Source organism: Ictalurus punctatus, chromosome 23 (assembly GCF_001660625.3).
Source record: "Ictalurus punctatus breed USDA103 chromosome 23, Coco_2.0, whole genome shotgun sequence".
Taxonomy (NCBI): Eukaryota; Metazoa; Chordata; class Actinopteri; order Siluriformes; family Ictaluridae; genus Ictalurus; species Ictalurus punctatus.
In genome coordinates this window covers 4,713,052-4,728,674 of record NC_030438.2, presented here as the reverse complement: position 1 = coordinate 4,728,674, position 15,623 = coordinate 4,713,052, and the positions used below count along the sequence as shown (strand labels likewise).

At 39.7% G+C, this 15,623-nt stretch overlaps 1 protein-coding gene across 1 annotated transcript; it reads right to left on the bottom strand.

The window, feature by feature from the left end:
• Positions 1-884: 884 nt before the first annotated feature.
• Positions 885-14,378, bottom strand: tmprss7 (transmembrane serine protease 7). The gene is made up of 18 exons (XM_017452904.3): positions 14,189-14,378; positions 11,035-11,242; positions 10,799-10,929; positions 10,300-10,367; positions 8,998-9,191; positions 7,560-7,595; positions 7,231-7,459; positions 6,908-7,032; positions 6,602-6,714; positions 6,377-6,483; positions 6,146-6,282; positions 5,772-5,879; positions 5,109-5,216; positions 4,785-4,901; positions 3,564-3,762; positions 3,021-3,289; positions 1,674-1,810; positions 885-1,447 (listed from the first exon to the last, which is right to left on the bottom strand). The coding sequence occupies exons 1-18, from the start codon at positions 14,252-14,254 to the stop codon at positions 1,280-1,282; spliced, it is 2,520 nt and encodes an 839-aa protein (XP_017308393.2). The 5' UTR covers positions 14,255-14,378; the 3' UTR covers positions 885-1,279.
• Between the last annotated feature and the right edge of the window lie 1,245 nt (positions 14,379-15,623).

Here is a 15,623-nt window from a genome sequence, read left to right as displayed (position 1 = left end):
CAAGTATTTCTCTACAGACAGAATTTACTCATTTAATACTGACCCCTTAGTTACTGTACCTCAAATCTGCTGTATTGTTTGTTAACCAGCATGTTTAATGCATACTTTCCCCCCCAGAGCTGTTCAAATCTGATTGGTCAACTCATTCATGGGGAGTTGCATGGTGAACACTTTTTCTTAAGACTAAAAAATTGTATAACCATTAGCTATGTTTCCATCCATGTATTTTTATACCAATTGTAAGATATCGCATTAAAAAAAAAACGCTGGATGGAAACACCAGATGTGAATTAAATCTCCAAAATGCACATAATCTTATTAACATTACAAATTAATTGACATAAACTATGATGGAAACACATTTACTGAATAAATTCCTCGATGCGCAAACAAAAAAAGTCATGTGACTTTACCTCAACAGATCATGTGATTGAATAATTGACTCAGAAAAGTAAAAATGGCGGAGAGCGAGATGTGGCAGTTTCAACGGAAGTGACTGTTTTGTCCTTTTAACACATGGGATGGAAACGGTGCTTTATTTGCAAATGTTTTAAGCGACGTTCCACTTTTTTGCATTAAATTCGCAGCTTGGGTTCAAACATAGCTGTTGATATGGTGAAGTTTTCCGTATGAAGACGTTTCTTTAACATTTACGGAAGCAGTCTTAAGTGTACGTTGGAAAGTCTCGCGACAGTTGAGTTTGTGGGTTTCTGGTTTGTTGATGTTTGTTGATAAAACAAGCTGCGTTTTTAAGTCTTATTAAGCTAAAGATAAAAAAGAGAGAGGCTGGTGACGGAAAGACGGAATGTGACGGAATGACTGTTTATAGCGGCTATAACATAAGCAAGAACGGGAACTAACTTGTTCCGATGAAACATTTAAATGTAACTATAAATAGTTCAAAATTACGAAGAGTTGTTCTTTAATAAATAAATAAAAATGTTAGCATTGGCAAATTGCTGAGGTGTAAGAGGTATGGGACATACTGAAATAGGGAAATCATCAACTACGAAAGCCCAGTGAAAATCCTCCACTAAAAGACATCACCTCAAAGTTTCAAATATACTTTATTTTTGGAATACACATGTATTTCTAAGGACCGTGTAAGTGTTACAGACTTTTGAATCACACGAGCCAATCACACGTCTGCACGCTATCTGCTCTAATGATCTAATGATGGCTGTGATTATGCTGAGGTCTGTTCATGGATACTGAGGTTCAAACTTTAATGTCAATAGAGTAGAGGTTAAAATGCTTGGCTGTGAGTGTTGTAGGTCAATCATGAGTTGTAAATGTGGCTGTTGATCCAGTAGATGAACTTGGCCACCCTGGTGTACACTCCGGGAAAGTTAGGTCTGCCACAGCCCGACCCCCAGCTTACGATTCCCGTCAGAAACCAGCGTCCACCTTCCGACGCCTGGCACGACAGAGGACCACCGGAGTCCCCCTGCCGACAAAGAAGAACATAAAGACACCAAGAAAGACTTGAAAGGACAGTCGAGGATATTATTGTTTTTTTTTATTAATTATTGAGATTTAAGCTAGCATGGTAAGTGCAGGAGTGTTAGAATGGACGATTTGTGAGTCGGACCTATAAAAACCTTCAAACTGATTTTCACACGTGGCTCAGTTGCAGAAATTTGAGACAAACGTCATGCTTTAGTTGCACTCACTCGGCAGGCGTCTCGCTCTCCACTGGATACTCCTGCACACAGCATGCGGGGAGAGACAGGACCGTACGCCCTCTTACACTCACTCTGACTCAGGACGTTTACCTCAGCCTTCTGCAGCACCGTGGGTAGGACCTTATCTGTGGAAAACACCAAAGAGGGACACATTGAGCACTTTCTGTTGAAAGACTACTAAATCGTTGCTGCAGATGCATTACCAATGGATTAAAGTGACACTAAATTTGAATCCTTTTAGGGGAACTTATTTAAGTGAAAAAATATTTGTAGCATTTTTTTACTTAGTGATCGAGGGATAGTGTATAACAACCATATGTATTATTACTGATTAAAAAAAATATTTCTGCCTCTGTGCATGTGCTTGTAGTCAAATGTTTAGAGATGGGCTAGAGTCATTGGATTTTGATGGAAGAATATGGAAGAAATTCAGATTGCTGCTGACAAGGGATGCAAATTACCAAGGTTAAAAAATGGTAAATTTTAATGAATTTTTTATGAATTTTCAATGGTTATGGGTTACTGATCAGAAGGTCATGGGTTCAAGCCCCACCACTGTTGAGCTACCACTGCTGGCCTTTAACCCCCTCTGCTCGAGGAGCACTGTATCATGGCTGACCCTGCGTTCTGATCCCAAGCTGGAATATGAAGAAAAGATTTTCACTGTGCTGTAATGTATATGTGACAAAAAAAATAAAGGCTGCTGCGTTCGAGATCTGTGTTGAAACAGTATTATTAAAAAATCTGGGTTGGTATTAAAAGCGCAAGAGGAAAATGCTATTGCTTTATAATCTATGTGTGGCGGCCTGGGAAACCCTTCATGTTGTGAACGTTTGACATTTTCTGATTTCGAAGGTTTCCGTTAGGAATGTATCAATCAAACACAAGTAAATTTCTAGCATTTTTATGGGCAAAGTCATCATAGGAAGAAAACCCCTCATCTTTTTTTTTGTCTGCTTTCCCAGACCGCCAAACAATGATGTTCCAATATGCAGTTGTAGGCTAGACAACACAAGTTTACCACAAGAAGAAGGCGAGTGTGTGTAGGGTTGGGGGCATTTCTAATTTGAATATTCATAGAATCTGGAGACTTGATGAAGGTAAACCTGTGCGCGTTACCTTTTCACGCAAGCAACGTGTCAACAATTTATTATTTAAAACGGAGGAAAATGTATAGTCTTATTGTATTTTCGATGAGTTTACAGGTCGATTATGAGTTCCACATGTTAGGAATCAGTAGCTATGAATCTGTGCTTAGAAATATGTGAATTCAGAAGTCTTATTCAGTAATACGTATGAGCGGATTCTTCATGTTCATCCAGCTACATGTCTCACCCTGTTCGGAGCGGTAGCCCCAGCCAGTCACCCAGCAGCGGTGTTTCTCTGTGAGGGTCTGTGATGGCGCGGGCAGGCACACAGGCTGGATAAAGGGGGCCAGGTTGCTGGGCCACGCCTTTCTGAGCTGCAGCAGGGCGATGTCGTAGTCAAAGTTTCGAGCATTGTAGTACTCATGCACTACGATGCGGCGGATCTCTGCCATGTGCTTAGCACTGCCCTGAGTCAACATGCCCAGGTGAGCCATCCACTGGCGAGGGTCTGAGAGTCTGGTGAGGTCAAAGGTTAAAGGTTGTAGCGGTTTAGATAGCGAATCAATGAATGCAGTCTAGCCTTATTGTTTACATCAAATACTTAATTAACATCCTCAACAGTGTTTTCACTAATATACAAACTTACTTAAAAGAATGCTCCATGTACTACTAGTCATCCAGACTTGTCCATAGTATATACAGTACGTTTACTTATTATTGTGTAACATAGTTCATGTTTGTGTCTTCGTTTCAGAATGATATAAGGTATTAGGAATTGACATGATCTTGCCTCTCTTTGCTGAAGCAGTGTGCAGCGGAGATGAGCCACTCGCTGGTGATAACGGAGGCGCCGCAGTACAGATGGCCTGAGAAATGCAAGCTGACCTGCCATGGCCACTCCCCTTCTGCAGCATTGACTCCACCCACCACTCGCTCCTGAGGAGTTGTGCTTTCCATCACACGTTTCACAGGTGTGGACTGACCACACGCTTCAACGCGGAACATGCACAGTTATGGTCACATTACAGACATGAAAAATTCTATGCATTAGAGGCGATCCTGGTTTTCAGTACGTCACAGTATTGTTGTTTTTGTTTTATTTGGGAGACATTAAATTAAAAGAGACTTATAGGTTATGCTATAGGTACGTAACCGGTTTTGCCTGTTATTGAAAGTTTTAGAGGGAAAGTCTAAAAAAGAAGTTGTAGTCTCTGAATAGTTCATAGGTGTTATTACATCATAAAATATAAGAGCCAATCATGTTTCATTATGCAAATGCGAGCCTTGCAAAATGTCTTCTGTGATTATGCGATTTACCGGAGCAGTGAGTGGGTCATTTAGGGTAAATCCTATTTACACCTTCATACAATCTGGATTTCTTGATGAGGATAAGGCCTTCTGTGCCTTTTTGTATTGTCGTTTTGCTACCGTCAAATTACAGCTGACATTTGGAAATTTTCCTCTTCGTTATCATAAAGAGCATTTCTACAAAGCCTGAAAAAAAAACAGAATTTTTTAATGAACTGTGCTGTAATTTTGCATGCAGTTCGAGAAAGAGAGAAGCTGACAGATGGTCCTGAAGTGCGGCGTCTTATTAAATCCATACAGGCCTTTGCTACGGAGCCGGAGCAGTGATCAAAGCCCAGCCTTTTCATATCAAACCTGTCCCGAAATCACCGCCAACACACACTGCAATTAACACAGCGGGTTCAGCGCACTGCAGGTGAACCCGTACAGAGTGGAGCTAACGCTAACAATGTCCTCATGGAAGCACAGCCGAGATGGGAGGTGAGTCATTGCGCTAACAATTACAGTGCTTAGAAATGAAGTCTGTGGGCGGCTTTCCAGCACAGAACATTGATTAGCTGAACTAACTGAAATCCAAGTCGACCAAATCATTTTCCTAATTACAATTACTCAACTCGAAAGTTTAAATAAACAAACACCGTTAATGTAATCAAAAGTAAAGGGCTTGGGGTAAGTAAAGGCCACATGCTTTGTGAGAACTCACCACAGTCCTTCTCATCGCTGCGGTCGAGACAGTCATGAAATCCGTCACACTTTGCATTTTTCTTTAAGATACACGCTCCATTGCTGCACTGATACCACATCCCAGAGCAGCCTGTCTCTGCAGAGCATCAACCTTTCTGTCAGACCAACATCTCACAAAAACGCTCAGGGTTAACTCTTTCAGGCATGAAATATTAACATCTCACATTCAGCCATCTTGGATTATAAGCGACATTGGAGTAACGGTCTCAAAAACAGACTCACAAAACACTGCTCCAAACAGTGTGAATATCACAGATGTGTGTGTACATGAAGGAAATTGTACCTTGAGTACAGTTGGTTTCATCTCGTCCATTGGGACAATCATTCTCTCCATCGCATACATAAAGAGGGTGAAGAGGAGTCAGGCTGCCGCAGTTTTTAAAGGGTTTTGCTGCAAATTTACACAAATACAAGTATTTACAAATACTTTCAGATTAGGACTAAGAAATTCACTCTTAGTAGTCACTTACAATTGTAGGATAAGTCCTGTGATGACCAAAACCAAAAGTTTGTGGACACCTGACCATCATACCAGACCATCTAACCCTAACCCTAAGGGGGAATAAATCTGGAATGGGATGTTCAGCAAGCGTGTGTTGGTCAGGTGCCCGCAATCTTTTGGCCATAGAGGGTATGTATTTTATCAGGATATTTTAATTAGCTTAGGACTACTAAAACATTACACTTTAGTATGTGTCCTTGTACTGAGAGCAGAACCGACTCCAAACTTGCCTATAATGTTAGTCTAAGGGCAGCTGTTCGGTTTTGTCAATGAAGATTTAAAAGATGCGACTATATAACACAAATTCAATACTGTAGCTTTTACATTATAAACATGACAGATGCAGTTTATAGAAATGAGGTTGAAAAATTCTGGAGCCATCAGACATCTATAATGCAGACAATTTTACTGGTTGGTTTAGTGACGGAGAAAAAGTTGACATACAACAGAAGACCTCATCGCTCTCATCCTGACAGTCATCCAGGCCATCACAGCGGCGTTCCTTTTCCACACACAGACCTGTGGCGCACAAGAAGTGACCCTCAGGACACGCTGGAGGAAGAAAAAAAAATCCCAAGGATGAGTCATGTCATCCATGGTGATGTTAAGAATGTGGAAGCTTTTCAGCAGAAATATATCTACCCCCCCCCAAAAAAAAAAAAAAAAAATATATATATATATATATATATATATATATATATATATATATATATATATATATATATATATACTGTATGTAATAAATATAATATATTCCAATATATTGACATCAAATTGTAATGAGTTCCACTATCATCTGGGGGCATCACTGCGCTCACGCTGGCTGATGTTGAAGGCACTGTAGGTGGCGCTGAAAGGCAGCTCTGAATTGCGGGAGCTGCAGCGAAACACCACCTCCACACTTCTCTCAGGAACACGGAAGATGGTCGCGTGACTCACGTAGCGGCCGCAGTATCTGCAGGATCACGATGGCGGAGCAAACCCCCGGTTATCAATCCGAGCTCGCGTTCCGTCATCATTACACTCTAACCAAATATACGATCACTCACATGATCTCATTGACCTTCCACCAGCCGTGTTCACATGGAGTCAGGTCTTTCGGTGCCAGGATGTAGTTCTGAAACTTCAGAGCCACACCTAGAGAAGTACTGTGGGTCTAAAATGAGTCAAACAACCTCAGTCTTATCGAATACTAACATCAAACGTCATATACACTTTTAAAGCAAGACGTCGGTGACTATTTCATTGAATAAATATTCAGTGTGGTGACGTACCTGAAGCCTCCATGTGCAGGAGCACAGCGGGGGGAGAAGACTGGGGTAAAACGGGCTGGTCATTTCGCCTGCTTCACTCGGAGCCGCTGGAATCTCAATTACACTCAGGCACTCTACAGTGATGTAAGAGAGATAAAGGATGAGTACAACTTCTAGAACTTAAATCACTTTGCGGCTTATACAGCACTAAAGAACCACAGAGATCAGACTTATCTATCTCTCTGTCTGTCTTTCTCACATTCTCTCTCTCTCTCACACACATACACACACACACACACACACACACACACACAGATATGCACACACCTGCCTCAGGAACGGCCTGGAAGAATCCTCGGAAGCTCTTGTTGCCTTGCGTGAGTCTGAAGGAAAGCAGCATGACGTTAGAGGTGGAGACGAGAGAGACCGGAACCCGCACTGCCTCACACAACCTACAGGAAGAAAGACACTCAATGTGCAAGTGCACATACTTACTCTATATTATATCCTCCTTATTGTATATCCAGGAGGCCAGCGGTTTTATTTCTTTAATGACGTGATGATGGTGGAGCTCACTATCAACTGCTATTGACTACTATTAATGTAGTTGATATATTACTACAGTATATTAGCCTGATTTAAACATGAACCTGTGCAAGGTTTTGGCTCTCATAGGCAGCAGTGCGTCGTACACAGTGAGAGCATCGTATATGCAGTCACTTGGCTCGATGTCCATGCTGTTCACCGTGAGTCGGATGACGGTGCCCGGAGCAGACGTGAGCTTGACGTGGCAGCTCAGACCCCCCCAGGATGAGAAAACGTTCAGTGGGACTCTCACATCGGGGAGACCTGCGTACAGCTTATCCACACACTCAGAACCTGAAAAAGAGGCAAAGAGGTATGAAGATTAACTCCAAACTCAGAGCCATGGGATTGTGATACACATGCAGTCATGCCAATCAAACACCAAAAGTATTACCTGCAGCGATTGATGTGTAATCTGAGCGAAGAGCAACTACGGAGAAAAAAGTGTAATAAATATACACTGGCAGTGTTTTTTTTTTTTTTTTTTTTTTAATGATATATTTTGAATTTTGGTAAAACATACAACAGGTTCATGTAAATGTTTTTTAAAAAGAGATTATTTAATTAAGGAATAAGTATTAAGTGAATTAAGGAGGAAAAGGTAACCCCTTCAAATCCTGAGAGTGGCCTGTTAATACATAATAATAATAATAATAATAATAATAGATAGTTAATAGATCTTTTTGGTGAAACAGTATAATCCATCCATCCATCCATCCATCCATTTTCCATATCGCTTATCTTACACAGGTTCGCGGGGAGCCTGGAGCCCATCCCAGGGAATTTGTGGCACAAGGTGGGGGACACCCTGGATGGGGTGCCATCCCTTTGTAGGTAACAAGCACACACATATTCACACACTGCAGACAATTTGGTAATGTCAATCCGGCATGTCTTTGGATTGGGGAGGAAACCAGAGTACCCGGAGGAAACCCCCAAAGCACGGGGAGAAAATGCAGTGGTAGCTCAAGTTAAGACGTTGGACTTCTGATCGGAAGGTCGAAGTTCAAATCCCACCAAGCTTCCACTGCTGGGCCCTTGAGGCAAGGCAACTGTATAAAATGAGATAAGTCGCTCTAGATAAGGGTGTCTGCCAAATGCCGTAAATAAATGACGTGCAAGATCCCAAGCACAGGAAGGAGGCGGGATCCAATCCCCCAACCCTGGAGGGGTGAGGCAAACGTGCCAACCACTAATCCACCATGCCCCCACACAATAATTATAATATTTATAACATAAAAAGCTTGTACTTGTTTCTCAGCCTCATGTAGACTTAGCATATGTCTCATTCTGGCTATGTTTCTCTAATAATAACAACATGTCTTTTAAGTCTTTTACACATTCTGCTGCTGCATCTGGTTGAACTGATAAGTGTAATTGTGTATCATCTATCACCATGCTCTCATTTTTACACACTTAAAAAATGTATAACGCTTAAAAGGCCTTCAGTCGTCCCTCATTAGAAAACCCATTTAGGAAGATGCTAGAACGACTAGAACCTGTCAGGCGTAAAACATTTCTTGGTATGTGGTACTGCACAGTCTTAGAAAGATGTTTTCTTCAAAGGTCTTTTAATAGTTCACGGGATAATTACAGGTCCTTAACCTCCTAAAAGGGTTCAATAATAAGGCAATAACTTGTCTGTCTATTACAATATCTATAATAATTTAATACATCGGTAACTGTAAGAACAGATTCATAACGTCTGCAGGGTGCATGTACAGTACTACTGCATACGGATGAGTAGAAACAGTGCGTTTATCATGTCAGTATATATTCATTTAAAGTGAAGTCTCTGGATCACAGCCTCAGACAGGTATCGCTCGTCTTACTGTTGATGAAGATGGAGTCGAAGTCTACTGGCAGCCCCAGCAGGAAGCCCACAGAGGATCTGTTCTTTAGGGATGTGAGCACTGAGTCTCTGAGGATCGCACTGATACACTCCTCACACACTGCTGGAGTCTTTAGCCTTGGCACCACGAAGATCATCCAGAAATGCACCAGCACACCACCTTTATCATTGTTACTGATGAGGGCAAGACGAGAACACAGCACATGCACAAGGTTTCCTTTCAAAACTCTCGGGTATGTTTTCAACACTTTCTTAAATGTTCTTGCAAATTAAAGGAATACTTCCTTTGAATTTTTTAGTTTACACAGTTTACCACTTACACCAAATGTAATCGATCATGTTTGGCATATGAACTTAGCCTTCTTTAGTTTTGCACTGGAGCACCAATGCTAATGTAGCTGACAATGAAAACTACAAGGCTAATGTATGTAACAATGAAAACTTCCAAAGCTAATGTGCATAAAAATTCATTACAACAACAAAACAATAAACAAGGAAAACTACAAGACTAATATAGCTAACAAGAAAAACAAAAAGCCAGTGTAATTAACAGTGAAAACTAAAGGCCATAGGGCTAATAATAAATACGACAAGGCTGATGTAGCTAATAATAAATACTACAAGGCTGATGTAGCTAATAATAAATACTACAAGGCTGATGTAGCTAATAATAATAAATACTACAAGGCTGATGTAGCTAATAATAAATACAACAAGGCTGATGTAGCTAATAATAATAAATACAACAAGGCTGATGTAGCTAATAATAATAAATACTACAAGGCTGATGTAGCTAATAATAATAAATACAACAAGGCTGATGTAGCTAATAATAAATACTACAAGGCTGATGTAGCTAATAATAATAAATACTACAAGGCTGATGTAGCTAATAATAAATACTACAAGACTGATGTAGCTAATAATAATAAATACAACAAGGCTGATGTAGCTAATAATAAATACAACAAGGCTGATGTAGCTAATTAATAAATACTACAAGGCTGATGTAGCTAATAATAAATACTACAACGTTGATGTAGCTAATAGTAAATACTACAACGTTGATGTAGCTAATTAATAAATACTACAAGGCTGATGAAGCTAATAATAAGATTTGTGGTTAGATAGACGTATTACTCTTTAGCAATATTGGCACCTTTTGGACACCAACTGATCGACTGTGAAAGATAATAACAAACAATGAGCAAAATATTACACTGGCAGTGGTAATTATCAAATGAAAACCTCAGGACTGTAGTGTGTGTGATGTCGTCAGTACCTCAGGTCAGATATGATGGTGTGTTTGTAGAGCTTCGACACTGATGATGATCTGTAGACTTTGCTTACCTTTATTGGAAACAGGAGAATATATGTAAGTTTAATATTCACTGTAATGCATGTTTGTTTTTATACCACAGCACTGTTGAATTCTTGATTCTGATTGGTCAGAAGATGTTGATTTTCTATAACAGCAGCTCTGACAGTAGTTCCGGTTGTAATTCACAACCATTCATAGGTTTATATTAATGCCCTCTTTCTGAGGAGACGTTTAGTTAACATGTATGGGAGGAGTCTCCAGTGTCAGCGCTTTGTAACAGTTTTGTCTTGAGAAAAAAGAGAGGTTGATGAGATATATGTTTCTATAAATAGACACATTGCTGTGGTTTAAGACGAGTGCAAGACTTCCGGACGTGCTGTAAACAGAAAATAATAACTTTACGGCGGTAACAGTAACTCTGCTTCATCACAGCATATTATATAAGTCCTTATTTACTTACCACATTTTGTATTTGATTTGCCATGGATACAAATTCACTGGAGTCGGCATGCCGGTATTCTGGTATGAACTCTACATTGGCAACACGAAACATACCAGCGAAGTACACACCACTGTTGCTTTCTCTCCGAACTATAAGAAAGACGGTATATGACAAAGTGACCAACCAATGAATGCGTAATTGTCATTAGAAAATACTACACATACACACCTGAACGGATTTTATGTTACACTTACATGTAAAAACCCACAGAAGTGACCACATGATCACCACAATGACAAACACCACAACTGTAATAATCAGGACCAGATTCTGCAGGTTCACCAGGGGCTTCTTCTTCACTTTCTTCACCTTCTTTGCTCTCCTTCTGCGTCCGCTGTATCTCCTACATAGCTTATCGAGCATGGCGTCCACTGTGGCCACCTCCACGGACACCTCCGTCACCTGCAGCCAACATATTAAATCATACACACACACACACACACACACATACAAAACATGAAGATAGGAGAGCTGTGAACTTGACTGAAGTAACCACTTCATACAAAGTACAAATGCACAAGAAGTTTTACAGCAAATAAAACATCGTAGATAGGATGCGTTTCTATTTTTTCTTGCGTGCTCTATACTAAGGATTTAAACCTCCTACACTCCTGTAGGTGGAGGAATAAAATAAAGGCGGTAACATTTAATGTTAGTGGTAGATGTTAATGGTTAATATTAGGGTCAGTGGTAGCTCAGTGGATAAGACGTTGGTTGTGAGTTCAAATCCCAGAACTGCCAAGCTGCCACTGCTGGGTAACATTAGTGGTACATGTTAGTGGTAGACATTAATGGGTAATGTAAGTGGTTAGTGGTAGATGTTTGTGGTAGACATTAATGGGTAATGTCTAGATGTTAGTGGTAGACATTAATGGGTAATGTTAGTGGTAGATGTTAGTGGTAGACATTAATGGGTAATGTTAGTGGTAGATGTTAGTGGTAGACATTAATGGGTAATGTTAGTGGTAGATGTTAGTGGTAGACATTAATGGGTAATGTAAGTGGTAGAATTAGTGGTAGAGGTTAATGGATAATGTAGTGGTAGACATTAATGAGTAATGTCTAGATGTTAGTGGTGGACATTAATGGGTAATGTTAGTGGGTAATGTAAGTGGTAGATGTTAGTGGTAAACATTAATGGGTAATGTAAATGGTAGGTGTTAGTTGTAGGTGTTAGTGGGTAATGTTAGTGGTAGACATTAATGGGTAATATCTAGATGTTAGTGGTAGACATTAATGGGTAATGTTAGTGGGTAATGATAGTGGTAGACATTAATGGGTAATATCTAGATGATAGTGGTAGACATTAATGGGTAATGTTAGTGGATAATGTTAGTGGTAGACATTAATAGGTAATATCTAGATGTTAGTGGTGGACATTAATGGGTAATGTTAGTGGGTAATGGTAATGTTAGTGGGTAATGTAAGTGGTAGATGTTAGTGGTAAACATTAATGGGTAATGTAAATGGTAGGTGTTAGTTGTAGGTGTTAGTGGGTAATGTTAGTGGTAGACATTAATGGGTAATATCTAGATGTTAGTGGTAGACATTAATGGGTAATGTTAGTGGGTAATGTTAGTGGTAGACATTAATGGGTAATATCTAGATGATAGTGGTAGACATTAATGGGTAATGTTAGTGGGTAATGTTAGTGGTAGACATTAATGGGTAATATCTAGATGTTAGTAGGTAAAGTTTGTGGTACATATTAGTGGTAGACATTAATGGGTAACGTAAATGGTAGGTGTTAGTTGTAGATGTTAGTGGTAGACATTAATGTTAATGTTAGTGGGTAAAGTTAGTGGTAGGTGTTAGTGGGTAATGTTTACGGTAGACATTCGTGGTAGGCGTTAATGGTGGACTGTGTAGCCCAGTTGGATCCCTTTCAGAGTGAGTGATTTGAACTGGTAATTCCAACCGGTGCTGTTGTGATATCTGACAATGATAAGAATGAGCTTGCCAATCCATGCTGTCAGTGTTCATCCAAAACTCTAACCTCTGATTACACACACACACACACACACACACACACACACACACACACACACACACACACACACACACACACAAAATAATACATCACAGTACACCAGATCCTTTTAGCATTGACGCCACCAACCATTTTCAAAGATGTATTCAGTATCTACAGTAACGAGTTAAATCCAAGCAAATATCAACCTTACCATGAAAAACACTCGATAATGTATGCAACAAAACTTTGTGTTCATTAACGTCTCCTTCATATTATACATGTATAATAATATCTAAAAATATCTGTAAAATTTTATCTTATTGATATTACTGTAGAAATAACTCACTGTAGTATTTAAGCTATTTTTATTAAACAATTTAAAAAAAAAGCTATTAAAGACAAAAACGAGTAATGATTAAATTAAATATAAACATGTGAGCATACAGTTAATTTACCCTCATATTGTAATCATTTTATTTTTATAATTATGTGCTTGCGTTACATTTGTTTTGGAGGCTGTATATTTTACTGTCCGGACAGACACATTATTTATATTTATCTATCTATTTATTATTCTGCTAAGTAAGCTATGTATTCTGTACAGTTCATTTGATGTTAAAATGTAAATAGTGTTACTGTTTCCATGCTACAGTTTTTCCATGTTAAAGCAGTCACTTGTGTAATGTAGAGAGGATAGGTCCCCAGATTCCTGGTGGAAAACTTCCTGGTGTGTTTCTCTTACTGCTGTGTGTATGCGTTAACCAGCTCAGCCTTATGCCGTTTCAGTGAACATTTATTATTCATGCCATGTCATCTCATCCCCTCGTTTTACTTACTTACTGTACAATGAGCTGACCACGGGCTGCTTCTTAATAGTCTCACAACCTTTCAGGACGAATTGGTTGTTTGTTAATTTTCACTGAACATGGCACACGACATGTGGGCGAAAAACATTCACTTACAGGTGCTGTGAAAACTTTTGGAGTTGAAAGAAATCGAGAAAATATCCTCAGGAACTTAAACCACACAGCTGAACAATCTACACGATCACAGTCTCGTCTATGATCAAGTTCAGTACCAGCTGGATTATACAGTATATTTTGAAACTTTGCTGTGTATCCTTCACATAAAAATGGGAATATAGTATAAAAAGGTACATAAGTAACACTCTAATGAACTTCATGCGCCTTCCCAGGTAAAATATTCACACAAGACACATAGGCTACAAAAAGTGCAAAAGATGCCCTTGATGTTTCCACTCCAGTGACAAGGGTACTTTTGGTACCTTTATTTCTGAGAGCATGGACAGAAACATTTAAGCGCACAATAATTAAGAAAAAAAAAAAACACCCTGACGCTTGATTAAAGTGACTCACACTGACGCGGTCCTCCGGTGGCGCATCGTCTTCGCTCCCCTGGCTGCTCTCTCCGCGTGCCTCCATGCCACCGGTACATTCCTCAAACCTTAAGCTTCTTCTACCAAATTAATAACAATAACGCACTCATATCCGCCATGTCCGCTCGCTCAACCGGCCGGCTGCACGTGTGTGAAGCAGCTGAGCGGCGCTTATGAGCATCCGGCGAGCTCGTGTAATTTTATCCGCACCTGCTGAGCTCCTGTTTCTGTAATTCTGTTATCTGAGAGATACGTTCAGTAGCCTACAGAGCGGCAGAGTTCTCAATATCTTCACAGCCAGGAAGGAACTCATTTCAGATGAAAAACAAAAAACAAAATAAACAATGTTGCTAAACTCCTGGTGATCACAGAATAGGATAGATTTAATTTTATGTATGGAAGCCACCTGAGGAGTAGACATTGGCTGTCTGAAAAAGGACCAATCCTGCTAGGCACGAATTCGCACACTTCATTCGCTTTCCAATACAGAGCACTGCATCACATTCTCCACTAGGGTGTGCCCATGTGCAAGAATACATGATGTTTTCACACACATGAACACACACGAACGTGTACTTTAGAGGGCACTGCATCAACCGTTGTTGGGTAAATTACTCAAAAAAAAGTAATCCACTACAGATTACTAATTACTACTTTAAAACTGTGATCTGAATGCATTATTGATTACTGCATGTAAAAATGAATCAGATTATTAATTACTTTACTTTCACGTTACTTTGAAAACCTTTCAAACCTAGAAAAATACACTACAAAGTGAAACTCGAAGTTCTTTCAGTAATTTCCACTCGCATCAATGTATGACATGATCAGAAAAAGTCGGATTTATCATAAAACCTGCCTCGGATGTTGTCACTGTTTGTAGGACAACCAGACCGATAAAATATCACACTTTTCTAACTAGGCTAGTTTGGTGTCGCTAGCTAAGGGGAGGCACAGCTAAGCTATCATCGTATGGGTTTAGCTGCTACAGTGCCATGCAAAGTACATTATCTTTCCTTCTGCTCTGCTTGTGTCATGTTCACATGAACTGGAACTCATAGATATTTAGACACCTTGTTTTCCTGCTCATCATCAGAGGATGTTACTGTGTCAGTTTCAATCTCTTTACTAGTTTAAAAAAGAAATTGGTGTATATCCATTTTTCCCTCACATTGACTGTGTGAGCTAGTATTTGGCAGAACTGAGAGACTGTCAGCCAATAAGACACGAGTGTGTCCACGTTTTTTCCTGTAAACGCCGTCTGATTGGTCTCGCTTCTGTTCACCGAAGATATCAAATTACAGGTGGTCATGTTTTACTGACGTTACACAGTGAGGAACCGCTCCAAGTGGAGAATTATCCGGGCCTAAAGAAAAAATCTTTGGAGCAAAACGTGATTTTATTTTTAAAATTGC